Source organism: Phaethon aethereus (assembly GCF_964289735.1).
Source record: "Phaethon aethereus genome assembly, chromosome: 6".
Classification (NCBI taxonomy): Eukaryota; Metazoa; Chordata; class Aves; order Phaethontiformes; family Phaethontidae; genus Phaethon; species Phaethon aethereus.
The window spans coordinates 17,200,926-17,223,722 of record NC_138580.1 but is presented as its reverse complement, the minus strand read 5'-3'; the positions used below and the strand labels follow the sequence as shown (position 1 = coordinate 17,223,722).

General features: G+C 53.8%; 1 protein-coding gene across 1 annotated transcript; it reads left to right on the top strand.

Annotated features, from left to right (window-relative positions):
- Positions 1 to 360: 360 nt before the first annotated feature.
- Positions 361 to 21,614, top strand: IGFBP5 (insulin like growth factor binding protein 5). The gene is made up of 4 exons (XM_082001615.1): positions 361 to 982; positions 19,593 to 19,819; positions 19,987 to 20,106; positions 20,527 to 21,614. The coding sequence occupies exons 1-4, from the start codon at positions 652 to 654 to the stop codon at positions 20,656 to 20,658; spliced, it is 810 nt and encodes a 269-aa protein (XP_081857741.1). The 5' UTR covers positions 361 to 651; the 3' UTR covers positions 20,659 to 21,614.
- The last annotated feature ends 1,183 nt before the right edge of the window (positions 21,615 to 22,797 follow it).

Sequence of the window (22,797 nt, the reverse complement as noted above, 5' to 3'; positions counted from 1 at the left end):
TCTCCTCCTGCAGAAGAAGAAAGAGGGAAGGGGAGCTTTGCACCCCCTCCTCCTTCTCCTGCCCCCCCCCCCGCCCTTGACTGCTTTGATGCATTAATAGCAGGACACTGGTTTTCAAGGAACTTTGCTCCCTTCCCAACCTGCCTCCTCCCAGCCCTTTGGGAAGAGTGTGTGCGTGTGCGTGAGTGTGTGCAATCGCCGTGCCACCTCCCTGAACCCCCCCTGCTGCCGCACGCCTCCCCCTGCAACCTGTAGGCTGTGCAACACCCCCAGGCTTTTCTCCCTTTCCCCCTCCTTTCCTCCCCCTCTCTTTTTGCGCTCCGGCGGATCGCGGTGAGAATTCCCCCTTTCGAGGCGAGAAAAAGCTGAAAGAACGAGAAAAAGGAGGGGGGAAAAAAAGACAGAAAGCAAACCTAGACGCTCCCCTCTCCCAACGGCAAAAGCAAAGCAGGAGGGTTTCGCACCCCGAGAATAAACCCCAGAGTGGGGCGCCTGCAAGCAGGGGCTGCGCTTTCCGACCCTCTTCCTTTTTGAATTTTTTTTTTTTTTTTTGCCCCCGAAGGGGCAAGCGCAAAGCAAGCGCCGCCCCCCCAGCCACCCCCCCAGCCGGCGGTAGCCCCCCGCGCCCCGTCCCGCAGCATCCCCGCCGCGATGCTGCTGCGGCTCCTGGTGCTGCTGGGCGCCTGCCCGGGGCTGTCGCGGTGCCTGGGCTCCTTCGTGCAGTGCGAGCCCTGCGACGGCAAAGCGCTGTCGCTCTGCCCGCCGCCGCCGCTGGGCTGCGAGCTGGTGAAGGAGCCGGGCTGCGGCTGCTGCCTCACCTGCGCCCTGCCCGCCGGGCAGCCCTGCGGCGTCTACACCGAGCGCTGCGCCCGCGGGCTGCGCTGCCTGCCGCGCCAGGGCGAGGAGAAGCCGCTGCACGCCCTGCTCCACGGCACCGCCGTCTGCCTCAGCGAGAAGAGCTACCGCGAGCAAGCCAAGGCCGGTGAGTGACCCCCGCTTCTCCCGTCTTCCTCTTCCCGCACGCTTTTCCGCCCTGCCGGCTTCTTTTCCGTCTTTCCGCCTGCTTTTTTTCCACCCCGCCATGGTCTCCCGGCTGCTTTTCCCCCTCTTTCCGGGTGTTTTTCTGTGCCCCTCCGCTTAGCTTTTTCGCTTTTCCGGCTCCCTTTTCATCTTTCCGCTTGCTTTTCTACTCCCTCCCACTGGCTGCTTTCCCATTCTTCCGGCTGCTTTTGCATCTTCCCAGGTGCTCTTCTCTGCCCTCTGTTGCTTTTCCGCCTTCCCGGCTACTTTTCCATCTTTCCAGCTGCACCTCCATCCCCCCTCCCCAGCCGTGTGCTTTTCTGCCATGCTGGCTGCTCTTCCATTCCCCTCCACCACCATCAGCAGCTTTTCCATCTTTCTGCCGGTTTTTCACACACACACACACACACACATACACACCCCGGCTGCTTTTCCATCTTTACAGCTATTTCCCCATTCCTTCCCTTCCCCACCCCCTCCACTGGCAGCTTTTCCAAGCCTCTGGTTGCTTTTCCGTCTTTTCCGGCTGCTTCTCCACCACCACCACTTCCCCTGGCTGCTCTTCCATCCCGCTATTGCTTTTCCACCTTTCCAGCTCCTTTTCCATCCTTCTGGCTGCTCTTCCACCCCCCCCCCCCCGAACTACTTTTCCATCTTTGTGGGTACTCTTCCGTCCCCCTAGCTGTTCTTCCATGCCCCCTGCCGCTTTTCCCATCCTTCTTTCCATCCATGCCCTGGTTGAACCTCCTGTTGCATCATCTCACAGCCTCCCCTACCCCCCTGCCTTCCATCATCACCTCGGGGTTGTCCCATCCCCAATGAAAAGCTTTTCTTCCCCCACCTCCCAGATGCGCCTTCTTAGTCACAGCTGCATCCCAGTCCTTCCCCAGTTGCATCCTTTACATCTTTCCTGCATCCCTGTTCTTCACACCCTCTCCCTGACCCCTTTCTCTCACCATATTCCTCGCCTTGCTCTGGGGCCTGAGCTGGGTTCTGCAGCTTGAGGTGCATGGGAGGGCAGGGCAACCTCTTTGCAACCATCTGCCCCATGCCCAAAGTCTTCAGCCCCCCCCACCCCGGGTTTCCTGTTCAGCCTCCGGCTCTCTCCTTGCGATCATTGCAGCCTCTTCGTCCTTGCTGCCCGCTGCTGGACCTCTTTGTTGGGCAATGGGTTTTAGCCCATGGAGATGCAGGTGCATTAGGGACAGGGAATCTGTGAAAGCAAAAAATGATGGTGGTGTTGCCAATAATCAGAAAGAATAGGTTAAAAGCAAGCATGAAGGCTGGCATGGTAGCCGCAGTGCAAAGCCAAGCTTCTGAAATGTTTGCACCTTGCACGTGACACAAGCACGAAGGAAAGCGCTCCTTCGCTTTGGCACGCGTTAAACTCCCATTTCTGGATCCTGCAGCTTGTGCAAGGACACCTGCCCTATATTCTTCCAAATACATCTGTATTTCTGCCATGGTGTGAAGGGGAGGCACATGTCTGCACATCCAGGGGACCAGGGAACCACTTGGCAAAAAAAACACTAGAAACAAGCCCCCCACTTCTTTTTGGTCCATGAAAAAGTCATTTTTGCTTGTTAGCAAGCTTCTGCTTATACCCGCGCAATGAGAATCCGTTTCTCCTTTCTAGCGCCTAATAAATCTCAATGCTTTTATTATTTTTCCCCTTCGCTGCTTACAGGCAGTGGTTGTGTTGCTACGCCCCATCCTTCAGAGCAAAACCAAATTCTGTGTGTATAACTTCCCCCTCACCCCCAAATGGCAAGAAATGTTCAAACTCCCCGAAAATTGGCCAGAAAAAGCAAAGCTGAGCTTGGTTTTCTGAAGGGGAGCTGGAAGGGGCGAGGGCTGGGAGGGGACCCGTGTTGGGGAGTGGGGGGTGAAGCCAGGAGCCGCGTTCCTGCTGTGGAGCCCAGGAAGCCGGGCAATAACTCGCTGGCAGCGGAGCTATGCGAAGTATCCCGGAGCGCGTCATCCCCGGCGTTTATTTACTCTGCGCGTGTGTGTGCGCGGCTGGGGTCAGGCGGTGTGGTCAGGAAGGCAAAGCTACACAGCCGAAACGCAGCGGTGGCTGGGAGAGTTGGGCCGAGGGTGCCCTGTGCAGACTGAAGGCACCCGAAAAAGCTTCGGCGCTTGGCTCCCAGCGTGAATCTCCTTTCATTCCACCTGCCTCGCTCTTCCTGGGGAAACGGGTCCTTTAGCAGGTGCTTTGCATGAAAACTTTGGCCTGTCCCCTTGTAACATCGCTGCTTTTGGTTTCCTTGGGATGGGGAGCACCTGTTGAATGAACAAGGAGAGGGATAGGAAAGAGGTTGCGGATTTGTTGCAAAACCACCCCCCCGGCACCACCTGCACTTCCAGTTTGGACTCCCCGAGTGCCACAGGGGGCTCTTTTTGACGGGTTTTGTTCACAGCCGGGAGATGAGCCCGGATCGGAAAGGCTGCTGCAGGAAGCCGCGGGAGACTGGCAGGCTCCTCTTGAGATTTGTGCAATTGCAAAAAAGAAATAAAAAATAAATTAGGAATTCCTGAGGACGGGAGAAGGAAAAAAATTCTCTTGGCATTCGAGTGGTAGCGTGTGAGAACAAAGTATATTTTCATAGGCGTGTTTCTAAGCAACGGGGCAAGGAAAGAAATGAAGTTTGACTTGAACTTTCTGGCCTCTGCCAGTTTGGCCAGCAGTGCCGGGACCGTGCGCTGGGGAAGCTGGCCTGGCCCTCCGATCTATCAATGACCAAAATTGGCCCTGAGCTGCGAACCACTGAGAAAGAATCAGCACTCTGCAAAATAAACTATGTGACAGCGGCGAGGACTAGATCAAACTGCGTTTCTATCTATTTCTGCTCTTGTGCTGGCTGAGTTTAAAATCGCAGATGCTTTCCTCCTTATAGTCGAGGTGGAGACACAACAAGCAGTATTGCAAGAGCCCAAGCCTGGGAGGCCGGGCTTGGCTCTCCTCTAGACCAGATGTCTCGCCTGGGGATAAGATGCTCCCAGGGACCGTTGCCTCAGTTTCCTCATCTGTAAACTGGGCACAGCGGTACTGGGAAATGCTGGCGCTACGAGGGAAAATGTACTCCTGATTTGCTGAGAGGTCGGAAATGAAAGCAAGTGTGGGATTAAAGGGCTTTGGTAAGGCTCGCTGTAAGTAGATGGATGTGTAGGTACTGACGGTACGGTTCCTGTAGTCCTTCCTGGCACAGCAGTCAGACACTGTCCTTTACCAAAAGCCAAACATCACGGCTGTAACTGACTGTTCCTGGTAAAAAACCATGAATGAGCTTCATTTATGGCACAGGCTGCAGGATTCTGGGTTTTCTCTGTTTTGTTTAGGTTTCCTTTGAAATACACCACGTCTTTCCATTTTTCTCCCCCGTGCTCCCGCCAGACTTCCTCCTGCTGAGACAGCAAGGTCAGGCCGAGAGCTGGGGAGCGGAGGGCACAGATTGGAGCCTGCTGCCCTGAAAAGGCTCGTGGAAAAACAAAGGTTGTCAAATATTTCCTTCTCCTCTCTCATTCCTGCTCTCTTTCTAGAAAGCGAGCAAGACTTGGCAAGTTTCCTCACGAAACCGTGAGCCAACGATAACCAGGAGGGGAAAGGGGCGGGGGGGGTGTGGAGAATTAGCCCTAAGAAAATCGTCTTTGCTGTGTCAGCTGGAAGTAGGCAGAGGAGGAGTGCTGCCGAGCCCAAGTTTCCTGTGGCTCGTGTTCGGTGCAGTCCTTTATCCCTCCTCGGCATATTCCCCCCACCCCATTTCTCCTTCCCGTTTGGGGATGCGGGGCTTCAGGGGTGAGCGACGGGGACGCAGCGGGGCAGGTGGGCAGCCCCTCGCCGAGGTCCGGGGCGAGGGTGAGGGTTAGGGCAGGGGTCGTGGGAGCGGGGCGCTTGGGACACGCTGGCTTGCGAACATGTGTCACTCGGGGAGGGACCCGGCTGGGGCCGAGCAGCAGGTCCTTTGTGCACAGCAGCTCGTCAAGGCGAAAGCTTAGTAGCAACAGGCCTGCAAAGCCTTGGATCTGAAACAGGAAAATCTCAATTTTTCTTTTGATCTGAAGTTTCAACAATATATTAAAAAAAAAAAAAAGAGGGTGAAATCCATCAGGTGCCAGCAAGAGAGCTGGATTTCTGCAGTGTGTACGGGGGAGGGAGGGATGGGGTGGTTCAAACAGGAAAGGAGGGGCCTTGGCTGGAAAGATTTTTCGGCAGCCTGGTTTCTAAGGAAGGAGGGAGAATATTAAGTAGTTGATCCAAATGAAATTCTTGCCGGGTGCCAGCGGAGTTCACCGGAGAAAAGACGTGGCTCTGTACGTGCGTGCCGGAGTGACAGAACTGGGCTCCCGCACACCACTGTCGGTCTGGACCCGCTCCAGGTGAACGAAGGGAGCCCCTCCAGAGCCTGTACTGCCGCAGCAGGGAACAGGGCTGGCCTCAAATGGGAGCCGCTGCAAGCCTGAGGGATGCTGGAGGAAGGCTGCGTGCTTCCTCGTGTCGGTATTTAAGCACCAGCATCCTGTGCCCAGATGACCGTCGCAGCTTTGGCACGTCAGTGGTGTCAGCACAGTCGCGTGTGACTGGAAGCGTTTGCATGGCTGCGGGGTGAGGTGTCCCCTCGGTCTCGGGAGAGAGCGGTAGGAGAGCTCGGGTACATTTTGTGCCAGCTTCAAGACAGCCCCTGGGTTCTTTTGTCGCGTAGCTTGGCACATGTGTGTCAGGGCAGCCAGGGAGGAAGGAGAGGAGGAGAAGCAGCGAGCGGGAGCTGCCTCGCACGGAGCGCGGTGCTCTGCTTCCTCCTAACGTCTGCTGGAAGTTTTACGCGCGCTGGGTCAAAAGACGTCGCAGATGTAGGAGCAGCTGCAGGAGCTGTTATAGTAGTGATGGTTCCCAGCGCTCTTCACCCAAACTGGAAAGCCTGGGAGCAGCCTGGGAAGGGTGGCTTGTCCTCCTCTGCTCAGGCAGGCAAGCCGCTAAGAACAGTTGCAGCTCGTTTCACCTGTGCTAAGACACAGGGGAGATGAAAGGGCCCGTGGCACGGCAAATCCTGCCTATTTTTTACCAAGCACTTACTAGTGCAAATTGAAGGTCAGACACAATTAAAAGCAGAATTTGGCTGGAACACACCTGCCCCTCGACGTGGGCTGCAGAGCAGGAAGATTAACATGCACAGGGAAGATACGCGTGTGAACATACGCACACATGTACCCGTGTTCACACACCCACATACGCCTGCACAAACATTTAATGTGTGCAAACACACACATGGAACATTTTTGTCTCTGGGGGCAGAATGGTTTCCAGGCAGCACACACAAACCTCTCTTGGGTGCAGTGGTTCTGCTTATGACTGACACATGGGTATTTTGCCATCAAGATCAGATACTGGTGTACAGACCAGCCTGCCCTATCCTCCCACTGAGGGCTGAGAAACGAGATGCAGCAGGTGAGCGTATCGTAGAATCATAGAATGGTTTGGGTTGGAAGGGACCTTAAAGATAATCTAGTTCCAACCCCCTTGCCGTATCAAACAACAGGAGGCAAAGAAGGAGATAGACACAAGATATTCCTCCCAGCCAGCTGTGTGGATCCAAACTCACTCCCTGTGCTTGGAGGTGGGTTGTGTTTTCCGGATAGACTAAGTGTACATTAAATACCCCAAGAGATATCCCAGTGGAGATGTGGAGAGGTTGCAGCTTGCAAGGGGCAGCCAGTCCACCTCCTGCCCCATGCCAGGGCTGGAGGACATGTGCAGGGGGCAATGGTGCCTAGTGGCATTGGTGGAGGAGATGGTGCTGGGGGCACTGAGGGCGCTGGGACCCTGCAAACTTCTCTTTGCACAGGCAGCAACAACTGGCCTTTGGGAAAGCGGGAAAGAACAGAATTGGGAAACGGTGGCAAATTTTCTGAGATGTGGCAAGCTGATGGCGGGAGGAACAACCTCCAGTGTTGAGGAGGAAGAAGCAGCAGGACGTGAAGACATGGTGCATGCAGAGGTCAAAGATGATCCAAAGAGTTTGGCCTGGGTGAACTCACTGGCAGACAGCATAATAACCACCTAGTAATTTGTAAGGAGATTTTTTACAGGCAAAAAGATAGATACTATCTGTTTATCCTCAGGACGGGTGTAGCCAAAGGCATGAGGAGGCTCTGCTGGCAAGGAGGAGGGGGATATCTGGCCCCCCATGCTGGGATCCCCTAAGACCTGGACCTGCCAGGTCCATTTAGCAAGAGCCTCCACACTGGGTCACTCTGGGGTGATGTGCAGGGCTGCCTGTGGGTCTCAGAGTGGGGTGGCAGCTGTGCCAGTGCTCCTGGGCCCCAGGCCTGCCTGTTCGACATCACTGGGCATGGGTCATGCTTGATGCCTTGGCCCATCCTGGAAGGGTCACATCACACCTGGTGGTGAAGGAGTGACATTCCCCATTCCCTCCCCACTTGATCCCCACAAGATGCTCTCTGTTCTTTCAGCTGTGTAGCCAAGGCAACTCTCAGCAAGACATTGTTTTTGAGGTGGCTCTTTGATGCTAGTGCTCTGAGGGGACCCCTTAGTGTTTATGTCAATCAGCTACTTGCAGTTAATCCCAGCAGGAGCCAGCGTCATGTGTTTGCAGAGATTTGGGACTCTCGGTGGTTTGATGTGGGCAAATTTGCTCCCAAGGAAGCCATTTCTCAGCATGTTTTAGTGGATCTGCTGTCTGTTTATGATGTTTCCAGGGCAAGCGTGCTGACTGCCCATCACTCCATGTCTTTTAACCATCAGCTTCTGGCTGGGAGACAACACCTGCCTTAAGCTATGCCTGCAGGAAGGTCCAAGCCTCCCCTGGCTGCAGAGAGACTCTGGTCAACAGGCTAAACCTTGGGGAGGCATCTTAAATTTATACCTGTGAAGTCAGTGGCCGTTTCTTGTGTGTGTATGCGTAAAGCCTTGCTCTCACTATTGCCCTCATTCTCCAGACCCCTCTGATATTCCCATCATTTTTGCCCATGCCTCCACGCCGGTCGCCAGTGGTACTGCCTCTTGCATGCAGAACGTGGGACTGGGGGGTCGATAGCCCCCACGGCAAACTGGCACATCGTTCCCTATTAGCCTGGCAGGGCTTGATCCTGCAAGATGCTGAGCACCTTTCCTTTCCTCTAGGCCCAGAGCACCACAGGCTTCCAGGCACCTAATCCCCTCTGTGGGAGCCGGCTACCTCAGCCCTCAAAGGACTGTGAGGCCAAAGCCGAAGACGCTGTTGGCTTCCGTGGGACTGGAAAGCTCTTAGCAGCTGCCTGCCTTGAGGGCTGTTATTGCAGTTTGGTTTGTTTGCGTGTTGGATGGACGCAGCTGGCTCACTGATGATGGTGATTGTTAGATCGTTGGAAATAACTGGTCTGGTTGCTATTTAAGGGCAAGAAGGTAATCCTGACAGATATTTAAGGAAATGATCCCCTAGGGAAACAAGAGAGGGAATGTATCTTAAAGGTAACTTTGGGGGCAAAGTTGGACAATACTCATAATCCTTTTTGTAGAAAACCAGTGGGAATATTTTCTTTCTCCAAATTCAGATGGCATTCATGCTCAGAAAACAATTAAATCAACAGACCATTTATTATTCGTGCTTAAGACATCAGATGTTATGCACTGGACCAGTGATGAAAATCTAGTAATTAAGTAAGCCAATGAACAACTATAGAACCTGGCTTTCACTTTTTAATTTAAAGGAGATGCTGGAAAAGAAAAAAGTTTTATTAGGAAGGCACTGCATGTCTTATACCTGTCCAGTAGTCAATTATGCTGCTGCCACAGCTACATGTATGTCCTAGTATATCTTAATAATGTCTAAATACAGAGTGACATGCAGTCACTTTGCTTTCACTTGTGACTCCCGCTTTCCTGAAGAAAGAGCAGAAATGGGTGAAATTTTACCGCATCATTTCATAACCATTTCAGTGTTGTTGTTTGGCTTTGTAACATCAGAGGTGGCTTGAGGTTGCAGGAAAAACAACAAAGTGCAACAGGGGATTTTATCATTCCAGAAAGGCTCCAGACCCATGGCAAAGGATGATCAGTTGTCTTTCTTGGAGTTTCAGACCCCAAAATGGAGCCCTGCACCCTTTGCTCCATCAAGGGACCTGAGATATTTTTTTAACATTGAAAAGCATCTTTGCATCGTGTTGCACCAAAGGGAATTGGTTAGTGTATGCAATGGTACAGTGCAGGGAGGGAAATGGCTAGGAGACACAAGAATCATCTGTTAGGATCAAGCTTGGGCAAGTTTCTGCTTATCAATAGTGTCAGAGTGTGAACATCAAACTTCTGGTACTTTTTTTGTGGTACTACTTAGGTGGATTGAGAGATTAAATAATGGCCACACCTACTCAGGTGAAGGCTTTCTGAGAGAAGGAGCCATTAAGAAAGTAGAAGGGAGTCCTGAGGGCAGAGGTGGAAATCTCATCACTCAGAGCTCATAAAAGTCGGGTTGGACGGTACATGTGACAATGTCTCATCTGGTGGTGACACAGAGATGAGCAATGGATGATCTCGCAGATTTTTCCATCTGGTTGAAGGCAGAGCTGTGAAGGTCAGGCTGAAGGCCTAGAAATTAATCCAGGCTAGGCTGGAGGTTGCAATCACAGCTGCACACCTGAAATATTTGTGGTGTTGGACCAGTTCTCATCCAGCACCCGACACAGGTGCATCTCCAGACTCCACCTGATGTGCCTTCACTTCTCTTTGGGGCGAGTAAAGGGTTTGGCTTTTTTGGCTTTTCCATTTACTGGCTGCAGTTGGGGCTGGCAGAGACCCTCAGTAACATAAGTGGGGATGGATCTTTTGATGGAGACCACAGTGGGACCAGTGTCTCCCAGATTCAGTTCCAGTAGGCCAGTTGCTAAAAGCTTCTGCTCAATATGAAACTAAATCAGATTCAAAACCCTGACGAAAAGCCACCTTCATCCGTAAGCAGGCCAGAGAGCTTATCATAAACCATAGTGGCTATGTCTTTGGTAGGACATCCTGTTCTCAGGATCATCACCTGAAGAGATAGAGAGTTTTCCTCTTAATTGCACAGTGTTCTTAGGGTAAAATCCTGCAATATCCACAATGATATCCCAGCTTTTGATAGCCACCAGCAACACTCTTCTTGGTTATAGTTCTGTTTCTAAGGCCTTCCTAGCACCTGGCTCTACTATGATGTGTCACATTTGGGTTTCAGTGATCAAAATAGCATCAGCATCCTGGCAGCATCCTGCTTTCAAGTCCAGGTTTCTTGACATCTCGTGTATATTGACAACCTTCAGCTGAGTTTTAGAGACAAGCCCCACATAGTCCAAGAGGGCAAAGCTACCTACTCTTTCCCCCTAGTGACATTTCCTCCATTACTACTGTTGAGCTACCTGCATTCAAAAAAGTCCACCTTGTCCCCTTCTTTCTCGTACAATAATGATAGTTGGTGGATGCTATTAAGGTTCTCTTCCAAGCCATCACACCTCCTAAGGAGAGGTCCTTCCTAAGGACACAGCAAAATTTTTTTCAAGTGATCTCTTTCCATCTGGTAGCCAGATGAGCAGTTCACACCCTTTTGTTTTCATTCAGAAGACCTGAAAACATGTCTGTTTTCTAGGTAGGGTTTTCCTCTCTTTTTGCCACAGATAAGCCCCATGGAGAAATTGCTGGTAAACAATTCAACAACACTTGTCAGGAGCTACTCCAGGTTTTCCTCACCTTTACTGTCAGTTAGGCAGAGGCTGTCATGCAGTCTTCTTCCCTGAGTTTTCCTTCTTTGCTCTTTTCTGCTCTTAGTTCCTTGGCAGCCTGGTGGGGTATTTGCCGCCTTTATTACAACCAATGGAATCTGTCAGTAGGGTGGATTTGTTGGAAAACATGCAAGACTAAGAAAGACTGAATGATTTCATCCTTTCCAGGAAGGAAAAATATGTCTTGGTCACTATGATATTGAAAGATGATTTATTTAGGTTTCTCTAGGTCATTCCTCAATTCAGCTTTCAGCTTCTTCTGCAGTTTCAGCATATGGAATGGGGAACATCTGCAGTCTCCAGATGATGTGAAGGAAATATGTTTTATCTTCCTATCATCAGTGCATCAGCAACAGGAGCTTCTTGATGTAAATCTAATCCTGAAATACTTCCTTCCCCTCCACTTGCCAGTTCAGTTCCCTGGAAGAGAACTTTGTTCAGGAAATGTCAGGCGGATACAAGCAGCTATCTAGAAGCAAAGCCTGCAATTTTGCAAGATGGTGCACATCGGCATCGTTTAATTGAAATGGGTGGATGTTTGTTCATCATCTTACTAGAGGGAGAAACTCTGGAAAGTTTCCCCGCTCTTTTACTGGTTAGACATTTTGGGTTCTATCTGGCACAGAAATGGTTGTCATTGGGAACCCAAAGTCTCTGGCCATGCTGCCTGTTGACCCAGACACTCACCTGGACTTTGTGTGTCTTGCACATGCCTTGCAAACTCCCAAGCCTGTGTTGAGAACTGATCGTAGACAAATTTGGGAGCTCTCTGGAGAGAAGGAGACAGATCAAAGACAACATCTCTCTGTGAGCCCCAGTCCTTGCTTGTACATCCTGGGTCAGAACCAGTGCAGCCCACCAGCTGGTGCCCAAGCTTGGCTCTTCCAGCACAGCATGGAGTGCTTGGAGTCTGCTGAACTAACAGCTAGCAACGTGTAGGGAAGGAGCTCCCCATATCTAAACCTGCTTTTCTCCTTGCTCTAGAGAGTTGCTCCCAGGGAGTTTTATTTTGTGGCTGCAGCAAGGAAGGGCAGCTCAGGGAAGTATCATTTGGCACACAGCAACACTTCTTTACGCTTCCAGTTCCCATAGCCATACCTCTCCCACCTCCGCAGCACTTGCTGGCACTGTGGAGAAGTGGTGCTGACCCAGAGATCCGTTCCTACAGATAGGCCCTGTGCTTCCAGAGCAGACCAAAACATGAGCTGGTTCCCTTGAGAGCTCCTTTCCCACATGCTGAGCTGCATTTCTCCCCCATCCAGCTCTGTATGAGGACACCAAGGTCATCAGGACAATGATCTCCCTTTCCCATGAATCCTGTGTGAACCTGGGGGCAGCCCAAGCACCTGATATTCACGCTCTGCAGGTGAGCCCTGGCTGATGCAGCAGAATTGGCATCCACAGGTTTCTGCTGAGGAGACATTAATCTCCTGAGAAAGAGCTGCTCTTCCAGGCTGGTTCAGCAAAGCCCAAACAGTAACTTTAAAAAAAAAAAGGCCACCATATAGCACATCACTCTGCCATCCATCCCTGCTCTCTGAGCCTCTTTCAGGTATTCACAAGCATCCTCTGGGCTCTTGGCTTAACAAAATGGAGATAAGTCTTAACTTAGAGTTGAGTCCTTCCAGCCCTTTGGCTGCTTTTCCATCTCTTCTCTGAGCTTGGTCCCACTGATCCATATCCTTCTTTTAAAAGGTGTGTCTGTGGGACAAGAGAGTGAGGTCCCAGCAACCCTCACCATGCTGTCACAGGAATTTAAGGCACTGGGATACCCCAGAGCTCTCTTCCAAAAGCTTGTGTGGCTTTGGGCCGTGGACTGTTTGGACTCATGATGGGGTAGAGCAGGTGTTTTTGTGGGTGCTTCACGATGCTTTGACTGCTAAAGACTTCCTTCCACACTCTGCAAATCACAAAGGTGATTTGCTGCCTTTGGCAGCTGTTGAGGTACTTAATTCCCAGTGAAGGGGATAGGGTCTAGGTTTTCTTACCACTGCTCCTGTGCCTGTAAAACCGTTTGGAAATGCCGCCCATGAGAGCTGCATCACATGGTCTGCAAGAGGACCAGTACTGAAGAAGTGGTGGGATTTATCTTTCTTAACTTCAGACCTTTGGAGGCCCAGGTGAGACCATTGGAGTCACAAGAGGAAAGACTGGAGCCTCCAGAGATATGTCATTCCACCCTAAAATCAGCCCCCAAGCCAAATAATGGGGCTGGTCACAATTTGGAGGGTGCAGCATCTCTGCAATGACTCAGACATGGAGTTTAGCCATCCGGCGAATGGTGTTAGTGGAGGGGTGTTATTATTTGACGTAGATCTGCCATAAATGCCTGTTGTGCATTGCTGGGACTTAGGGGAGGTGGGGTGGCAGGCCAAGCAGGGCTGCTGTTTTTCTGTCCTTCTTGGTGTGTGGTGTCTCCTCCCAGTCGCTCATCGCCTGCGAGCACCACCAGCATGCTCCCTCGCCGGTCCCCACCAGACCAGCCATGCCGGCCTGCCGCCGAGTCCCCACCAAAGCACAAAAGTTCGTCGAAAGTCCAAGGCACGTTGCAGCTGGCCGTCTGACAGCCAACGCCCTGGGCTAGTGGAGGGACGGGCCGGAGCCTGCAGCCCCGGCCCTGGCTGCTCTTCCTCCGGTGGGTGCCAGACGGCCTCGGGCTGGGCGGCCGCCTGAGATCACCGCCTGACTTCACCAGGGCGGTGGTCCGGAGCGGTGACCCCAACCCTGGGCATAGCGCCTGAGCCGGCGCCATCGCCCACCCCTGTGGGGCTGCGCGCGGGGCTGGGGGTCGTTCGCCGCCGCGCTGGGGAGCTGCACCTGCAACGGGAACGTGAAGGAGCCGTTCTTCCTCAGGGCAGCAACGGCTCCCTTCTGTCCCGGCTGGTCCCCGTGACCTCTGGGGAGCTCCGGGATGCTTTTGCTCAGTTGTGCTCTCCAGCTGCCAAAAGGCGCGAGAGGAGATGAACCTCCTTGCTCTGCATCCCTCCCCTGCCTGCATTATCCCTCCCCTGCCTGCATTATCCCTCCCCTGCCTGCATTATCCCTCCCCTGCCTGCATTTCAAGGCAAACACAGACGCAGCGGCTGTCCCTGCCTGGTGACCAGGAGGGAGGGATTTTTACTTTCCCGTCATGGTCACAGGTGCAAGTCCAGGCTGGGGAGGAACTTGCCTGCTCATCGCAGGAGGTTTTGGCATAGGTCAGGCACATCCCCTCCTCCAGAGCAGGGACGAGTGGGGAGGGCAGCTGGGGGAAAATGCACGATGGAGTTTTTACCAGCCAGGGACCTCAGCACAGGCTTCCTGTGTAAGACCCAATCTGAAGAAAATAGGTACATCTCTAACGTGATTTGCAAGTGCAAAAGCTGTTTTTGGGGACAGGACTGACGTTCCTCCTCTCCCAGCAGCAGGGAGCCCAGGGAAGCTGCTTTACGTTGCCCAGCAAGAACCAGTACCATAAAGGATGGGGGAGGAAGGAGAAATGGGAGGATCCCATCCCTCCAGCAGGTACAGGAAAGAAGACAAACATTGATTTTAGCAATCATTGCCTCTGTCTGCGTGTGCGTGTAAAGTCCAGCAAGAGCACATAAGCAGCTGACGTGGGGCTGGGCAGATAATGGAGCCGCCGTAGATAGGACAGCTGTTTGTGCCGGGGAGCTGATGTGATGGGTAAAGCTCGGAGGGAGTGTCTAGATCTGGCTGTGATTAGTGCTTCGGGGTCCCAGTTGATGGGAACTGCAGAAAAATGCCTCCCTCTCTCCCCCAGGCTCTCCCGTAATTTTTTTCCCTTCTCTGTCGCCAGCGTTGGCTGCCGAGGTGTCTTATCCCAAAACGTTGTCCCTCTCCAAAAAAAGAAAGCCAAGGTGTCAGAGATTACCCAGCCAGGTTTGGAAAGCGCCGTGGTGTTGTAAGCAGTGATGGTACAGAAAATGGTGTCCTCCAAAGACAGCTGCCACCAGGGCCCAAAATCACAAGGAGTCCATTGGAAAAGCAGGGTGGAAGGGTCACCTGTGAAGTCCTGCAGCTGAGGATATTCCCTTCATGGGCATACTGGGAAGTGGCACTTCACCTGGAGGGTAAATCCTCCTCCGGTGGAGAGCAGAGACATTGTGCACTGTTTCACTGTGCTGTTCAGTGAGAGACACGTGCTGCTCTGTAATGAGCGATGTTTCAGCCCTGGGTAATGTAAGCTTTAATTTCCATCTTGCAGTGAGCAGCTCTGAACAGCGATGGCACAGTTTGAGGGCAGAGGAAGGACTGGGCAGCTTCTCAAAGTCTCCACCAGCTGTCATTCCTATGCTAGAGGTTTAACTGAGATCGCCTTTAAGTCTTTCTCCAACACCTTCCTGCCTAAGTGGTGTATTATGTTAGTGCTTATGCTGTAAATAATAATAATCATTATGATAATCAAGAGGGCTGTTTAGCAAGGTTGTGCTATGGTTGTGCTTGTCCTTCTTAGGTGCATGTGGCTTTTTTGGGGTTTTTCGAACAGGACAGCAAGTCCTCTAGCAGTGGGCTGGGGACGTAACGAGCACGGATCATTAGCAACAGTGGTCAATAAATACTTTTCCTACCTTCCTGCCAGAAACCAATGAAAATGTGTAACAAAAATTTAAGCCTCCTAGCCATTTGGAACAAGCTTCCTGCTCCGCTCTGTAATGTCAGCAGGCAGGGAGGCGATGTTCCTACACGCCCCGCACCCACGTGTGAACACACACACACACCCTGTGGGGACCTCACACATGTCCAAAACGTCTGAAGCACGGAAGCACCCAGCCTGGGTTTTGGCCCAGGTGCAGGAAGGTGCACAGGCTGCTCTGGGTGGTATCTGTTCAGGACAGCAGGCAGCCAGACGGGAGCAATTTGCGGCTTCCCAGAAACTGTGCCTGGTATTTTGCTACTCGGTGTCCCTTCTGGAGGGGCAGGGTGAGAGGGTTGGAAAAGGCTTCTGCTAGGGAGCTCCTTCTGTCCAGCCCAGAGTGCGGAGAAGGCACTGTGCCCTCGGCCCGGGGCAGAGGACTGCCCATGCTCTGCTGTGGGTATTTATTTTCTGCGTCCCAGGGCTCATGGAAGCCTGCATGGATTAGGACATCAACAGCACAATCCTTCTGGCCTGACCTGTGTCAGGAGCATCTCCAGATGGTCACCCCTCTTTCCCTGGGGCCTTCATGGGCACCACAGTATCAGACCAGACATGAAGCAATGGGGTGGCTCTGAGTTGAGTTCAGTCTCCTGCCTTGGCTGTAGGGTCAACATTCCCTTGAGGTGGCTACAGGCCAGGCGTCACCTCCAGGCTAGCCAGGCATCCTCAGCTTTGCCAGCAATGCCATTCTTCTCTGTGGCCAGCAAGCCTGGGACCTCTGCTGAGAGGTCACCTCCTCCTGAGGAGTGGGGAGAAGGGACAGAGCCACCTATGTCTTGCTTCCCACTGTCCTCTGGCTGGGGTCATGGTAAGAAGGGTCTTCCCACCTGTGCCTTGTGCCCGTAGCTGGAAGACGGAGATGTAGCATGCTTTGCCTCTGCGCCTGCCGCCTGCCTGAAACCCTGGTGGGGCCGGCAGGGCGGATGGGAGTAGGCGGGAAAGGGCTGTGCAGCGGGCCAGATCCTGACAGCGAGGGAGGAGGAACTCCAGCCTCCTTCCTGAGTCTCAGACAGGCACAATTAGGGCTCATTCGGGGAAACTGGGCGTTGCTTCTGCCGGCGTCTCCTCAGGAGCAGAGGCGCAGAGGTGCCGATGCTGCCTGCCACGAGCCAGCCCGGGGTGGCAGACGGAGGTTAACCACTGAGCTGGTGGGTGAGGACGGGCAGGCGGGTCCGGGGGCTCTGGGGGTGCTGACGTGGGTGTCTGGCCCCGGCTGCAGGGAGCAGCTGTGGGTTGATGCGGATGAGCCAGCCAGGAGGTGAAGGTGCGGACTGTGTGGGTGCTGCCCGCTCCAGCTCTGCCTTTCCCTCTCCTGTTGGCACCGGGAAGGTCCCCAACCAGCTGCCCGGAGCTTGTTATGAGTTTGTGTGTCAGAGATCTCTGCCCTTCAGTTTGTCAAAATTGGCTTGTTAGTATGAAATTAGGGGACAGATAGTCAGGTTCATGAACAGGGACTGCTTCAGCTTGTTGCTGAAGGAAATTAGGCTATAAAAAACATCAGCGGCTGGAGGAAAAGGATCCCTCCAAGGCATCCATGGGGTTCTCATTGGGAAATAAAGACCCAAACTAGACACCACTGTTGAGCAGATGGAGGAGTCCCACCACAGCCATCCCTTGTCATATCACTACTTGAGGGGGGACCCACGCGTGCTAGGGAGGGCGAAGGGGGTCAGTTCCAGGTGCTTTTTCGGAGAACAGCTGGACTCAGGCTGGGAGCTGGGCAGCTTTTGGTGCATGCCAGCCCTCAGCAAGCTCTGCAGAGCGCTGGGCTCCTGTGGCTCCCATCTTCCCATGCCAAAAGGAATCCACATTAGCGTGCAACTCCCAGCCCTCTCTGGCTTACTGGCAGCTTGCAGGAAGCAGAGAAATAAGGTGTTTGCAGAGGCTGAAGCTGCTGACCATATGAGCAGGCTGAGACACTGCAAACACCCATTGTACCATGAGTCCCAGATACTGGACACCCCGTGCTGTTTTTCTGACTGAATCCTCACTGCCTTGTCCCATTTGTTTGTTATTTTAGGTTTGCCCAGGTAGCTGTGCTTCTCATATTTGTTATTGCAGAGGTAATGAGCTGTGCCCCTCTTGTGTTATTGTTTGGTTGCCTGCACCGGTGTAAATCCTCCCCTTAATTAATGTAGAGCAGCCCAGGGAGATGCCCTGGCTCTGCCTTGCCCAGCCCTGGCAGTCGGTGCCAGAGGGGATTCCTGGGACAGATCACAGTGTGTTTCATTGCCCTGGAAGGGCTTAGTCACTGCGGATGTCTCCGGTCTGCTTTCAGACCTCGGGTTGCCGCAACATCTTTGTGGCAAAGAACGCGCTTCTACTGCACCTTGTACAGTGTCATTTCCTTGGGGACAAGATTGTTCCCAACTTAATCAGTCTCTTCCCTATCCCTTGTCTGTCATCCCCCTATAATAGAGGAGCCCCGACCTGTGGGGAAGCAGCAAGGAAAAAAAAAACAAGCATAAGAGCATCATGGGGCAAAATGGCAAGACGATCCAATCCTGGGGATAGGTGTGAGTCCTGGGGGTGCTGCATGGGGTCATCTGCATTGCCGTGGGCTGCTAGGAGGGTGCTGAGTCTGGGATGATGACCCAGCTCTGTTCTTGTGGAAAGAGGAAAAAAAGGGCTGCTTCAATAAATAAGTGGCTGTGGAAAACTTTCCAGCTTTGCTGGGAGAGGGCAGGTCTGCCTTAGCAAGGAGGAAGAGGAGACCAGTACCTGCGGCAGGCTTGGGTGCCCAGCCTGTCCCCTCGGCCACCTCCAAGGCCACCCCGCTGGGTGTGTGACAGGCCAGCGCTGCCATCTGGCACTGAGCAGCGCCTGTGTCCCCCCTCACCGGGCGTCCCCTGGGCAGCCTGGTGGGGCAGAGCCATCCTCCCCGCCCCGGGGTGCACCTGGGCTCCAAGGAGCAGCCAGTCTGCAGGGAGACTCCTGTTTGCCTTGTGGGCGGGGGGTGTGTGTTTGTCGGCTTTTATTTTCATCCTGAGCCTTTTTCTTTTGTCCAGACAGTGATTTTGCAAGGGCAAAATTGGTGCCCTGCTGTCATCACCATAGGGTTGCAGGAGGGGATGAGCCAGGTTCGCTGGCATCGAAGTCGCACGAGACACCATGCGGGGAGGGATTTCAGCCATCCTGGTGCTTTTCCTCCCTCCGTGGTGGGTTCCCCTGCGCTCACCACCTGCCCAGCACAACCCTGGTGTCAGCACAGGGCTGCTGGGAACCAGTGACTGGGAGACCGGGAGCCTCAGGAGCTTTAAATTCTATTCAAATTTAGCCCAGAAATAACCCTTTTTCACTCCGGTGGCTGTACTAAATGTCACAAGTCATCTAATTTTAGACTGTCACCAGCTCTCTCCTATATATAACCGCGCAGGCCTCCTGACTGCATCCTGCTGGCGCAGGTCGCGGTGCGGCGGTCCGGGGGGTGTATAGGAAGGTGGCTGCCGTGGGCAGAGCCTAACGCGCTCCCCCCTTGCCATCGGTACCACTGGTGGCAGCTGCGGTCAGGCTGCACCGCTCGGCAGCGTTGCCCCGGGCTTTGCTGGCTGCTCGGTGCGTGCCAGCAGACGGGGCTGGTGCAGCCCTGTGGGCATGGGGCTGCGGGCTGAGGACCCTGGAGATCCCAGCACTTGTCAGCCACGTCTTCGGTATTGCTGCCGAAGCGTCTGCCCAACCACGTGGTGGCTTTGCTGTGCGATTGACCTTGACTTTGGAGCCGTCACATCTTCGAGCATCCCTGGCTTTCACTCTTGCATCTGCAAGGTGGGGTGGGGTGTGAATTTGCCATTTAATCCCCTTGCCGTGGCTAAAGAGGGGCTTCTCTGCACATTTTGTGTGTCATCTGGTCCTTTCTGGGTGTGGGCTAACCCTCCCGCTGGCCCTTCTCTACTGACACACTGCAAATGATGCTGGCCTTGTACATAGGAGCCCATCCTGATCCCCAAATCCTCCATGCCCTCGGGCACCACCCTGTCCTGGGCTCAGGGGGCACATAAAAGCCATGCCGAGTCCCATGCAGTGGGATAAAGCCAGGGCTGTAGGCAGCAGCTGGGAAAGCGATTTCTTTGGTCATTTGTTCCCATCCTGCCTGGTGCAAAGATGGCCTCTGGGGTTGGGCAGGAGGCTCTCCTTGCAGAAGGAGGCCCCGGTCAGCTCATGGAGACCTGACAGTTTGGTATCCCTTCCCTTCCAGAACGGGAGTCCCGAGAACACGAGGAGCCGACCACGTCGGAGATGACAGAGGAGACCTACCCACCCAAGGCCTACCGGCCCAAGCACGGGCGCCTCTCCGAGCTGAAGGCTGAGGCCCTGAAGAAGGACCGCCGGAAGAAGCTGACCCTGGCCAAGTTCGTGGGCATGGCGGAGAACACGGCGCACCCCCGCGTCGTTATCCCAGAGCTCCGGCAAGAGTTTGAGCTGGTGGGTGCCTTCACCGTCCTTCCACGGGGCTCCCGTGGGCAGGAAGGGCTTTGCCCGCCTGGGGAGCGGGTGTCGGTGGCGGGGACAGGGGACCCGGGGGCATTTGCAGATGGAGGCTTGCTGCAGGGTGCTCCCCTTCTCACATGCCATCTTCTCCCCGCTTGCAGGGCCCCTGCCGCAGGCACATGGAGGCGTCCCTGCAGGAGCTCAAGAGCAGCCAGCGGATGGTCCCCCGTGCCGTCCACCTCCCCAACTGCGACCGAAAGGGCTTTTACAAGAGGAAGCAGGTAAGAGCCGCAGGGAGGGATGCTCCCCGCCCGGGGAGGCTTTTCTCTGCCGCTGCCCTGGATGGAGAAAGGACGGAGGTTTTTCCTCTGCTGGGCTGGCGGGGAGGTTGCTGTGAGCATCTGCAGGCACATTTGGTGGTGGGCGGCCTTGCTGATGGCTCCAAGTGCCATCCAGCCTGAAGTGAGCATTCTGAAGGAGCTGGTGAAGGGAGGAGGAAAAGTCAGAGAGCCCCGGGCTGGGGTAGCAGCGGGGATGGAGATGTGCTGAAAGCAGAGAGCAGGAGCTAGGTCCTACCCAGGGGATTGCATCCTTGGGGTGAAAGGGGCAAAGCGCCGGGCTGATCCTGATCCCCAGCGCGGGGGAGCCGCGCGGCGGCTGGTGGCCATCTCCTGATCTCTGCCCTTGGGTGTCTTCCCCAGTGCAAGCCCTCCCGAGGCCGGAAGCGTGGATTGTGTTGGTGCGTGGACAAATACGGCATGAAGCTGCCAGGGACTGACTACCTGAGCGGAGACCTGCAGTGCCACGCGTTCGACAGCAGCAACGTGGAGTGAAGTCGCATCCCCTCCCTCCACCCCATCACTACCTACCCAGGCTCCCTTCCACCCTCCCCTCCGCACCTCCCTGTGCCCCGGGACTCCGATTCCTTTCATCTCATGTAAGAAGAAAAAAAGAAAGGAAAAGAAAAAAGAGAAAGGAAGGAAAAGGAAAAAAAGAGAAAGGGAAAGAAAGAAGTAAAGAAAGGAAAAGCAAAAAAAGAAAAAAGAAAAGAAAAGAGAAAAGGAGAAAAGAAAAAAGAAAAGGAGAAAAGAAAAAAGAAAAGGAGAAAAGAAAGAAAAGAGAAGAGAAGAGAAAAACAAACCCTGAAGAAACTGAGGACTCGGAATCTACAGCAGCCTCTTGACTACAAGGACTCAGCAAGGAAAGGACAGAGCCAGAGACAAACCAGCCACGGCCGCTCCGCCATCCTGTGCCTCCCTGCGCCTCTCCCCAACGCTGCCTGCACCTCCCTGCCATAAGCACAGGCCACCCTGATATAGGAAGCTCTCCGAGCTGGTGATTTTCCAGTATGGGTTTCAGGCAGGTTATTTTTTTTTTTTTTTTGGGTTAGCTGGTTGTTTTCTAAAGGGTCTCGAGAGAAAACCTTGTGGCCACCAGCATTCCTCCTCCTCGCTGCGGTCCTCCGGAGTCTTCTCCCCACATTGCTGGGACTCACTCGAGTCAATTTGATTTGACTTCAGTCTTGAACGACCACCCCGGATCCAGGCAGATTTCAACATGTCGAGAGGAGAAGTGGGACGGCTGGCTTCGTGTCTGGAGATGAGCCGGGGAGCGAAACACAGCTCCTGCAATGGCATGAGTACTCCCCCCAGAAATATTCATGGACTTCAAAAAGAAATCATCCAAAAAGGAAAGATATCTTTCTCCGTCCAGTTCCTCTCAAATGGGAGGTGAGAAATCTTTTTGGACAAGCGGGACTCTGACTGTTGTCCATCCAGGTGTGGAAGCATTTGTCGCCTGCATGCGTGTGCGTGTGTGCGAGCTTGTGTGTGCAAGGACGTGGCTTTTCCTCATTGCAAAACTTCGCCTCGAAACCTGCAATCTCAGAGGGCTTAATTGTAAGCAGGGGGAGAGATGCTGCCCCCCGCAAAACCAACAATAATAACCTGCCGGACTAAAGGCGGGAGCAGTTACGGAGGAGCATTGGTGCCTGTGGGATCAGGGCTCCGCCGACGCCGAGGGCTGCATCCAAGCTGACCCTGCAGATACTCCATCACTGTCTAGACTGAAGCATCCCTACGTGGGGACAGGGGGATCGGGGCCAAAGCTCTTCACCACCCTTTGCCGCCATGAGGAAGACCAACTATGGAGATTTTTCATTATTTTTTTCACAGCCAAAAAAGTGGTTTTCTCCAGGGAGGGAAAAAACCCAAACCTACACTTTGTTTTGTCTTGGATTATTGTTAAGGATGGTTTATAGCCTTTCCCATGGGTAGGAAAATGCCGGTCTCCAGGTCTCCATCCTTTCTCGTTGAGGATACTGGTTATGTTGCCACAGCTGATTCCTGCCACCGTACAGTAAGATCCTGCGACAGGCCCTCGCCTTTAACCTGGGACCCAGCTCCTTGTTGAGTGACAGCAGCCACCACACCACAGAGACCCACTGCCTCAGGCATGCTGGGACAGCCCTCAGCTGCCTTACTGACTTTTTTGTTGTTTTTAATTTTTATGTTTGATTTTGGGACTGTTGCCTCTCATTTCCCATGACAAGGGTCTCCGGACATTGGCGCTGGGAGATCCTGCAGCAAAGGAAAGGAAGGAAAAGAAAGCCAGCCGTGGGGTCTGGGTGCTGTGGTCCCAGTGGGCAAACATGCACCCACCAGGGACCACATTCCACTGCCACGGCTGGAGATGGCAGCTGGTGCTGCTCAAAGGACATGACCAATGTGAGGGGAAAGGTTTCTGCACCCCCCGAAGCCCCTTTGGGCATCCTGCAGTTGGGCAAAGAGGAAAGCGGGTCTGCAGCACCACCGGGTCCCCGCCAGCGGAAATGGGACAAGGGGTATTTGACGCCAAGGGGGTCTGGTGGAGGTTCCTCTCCATCACTGGTCAGGCACCCTCATAGCCTCCCATGGCATGGCACCTCTCCCCCAACCGCCCTGCCAGCCCCCCACCAGGACGCTTGCCCCGAT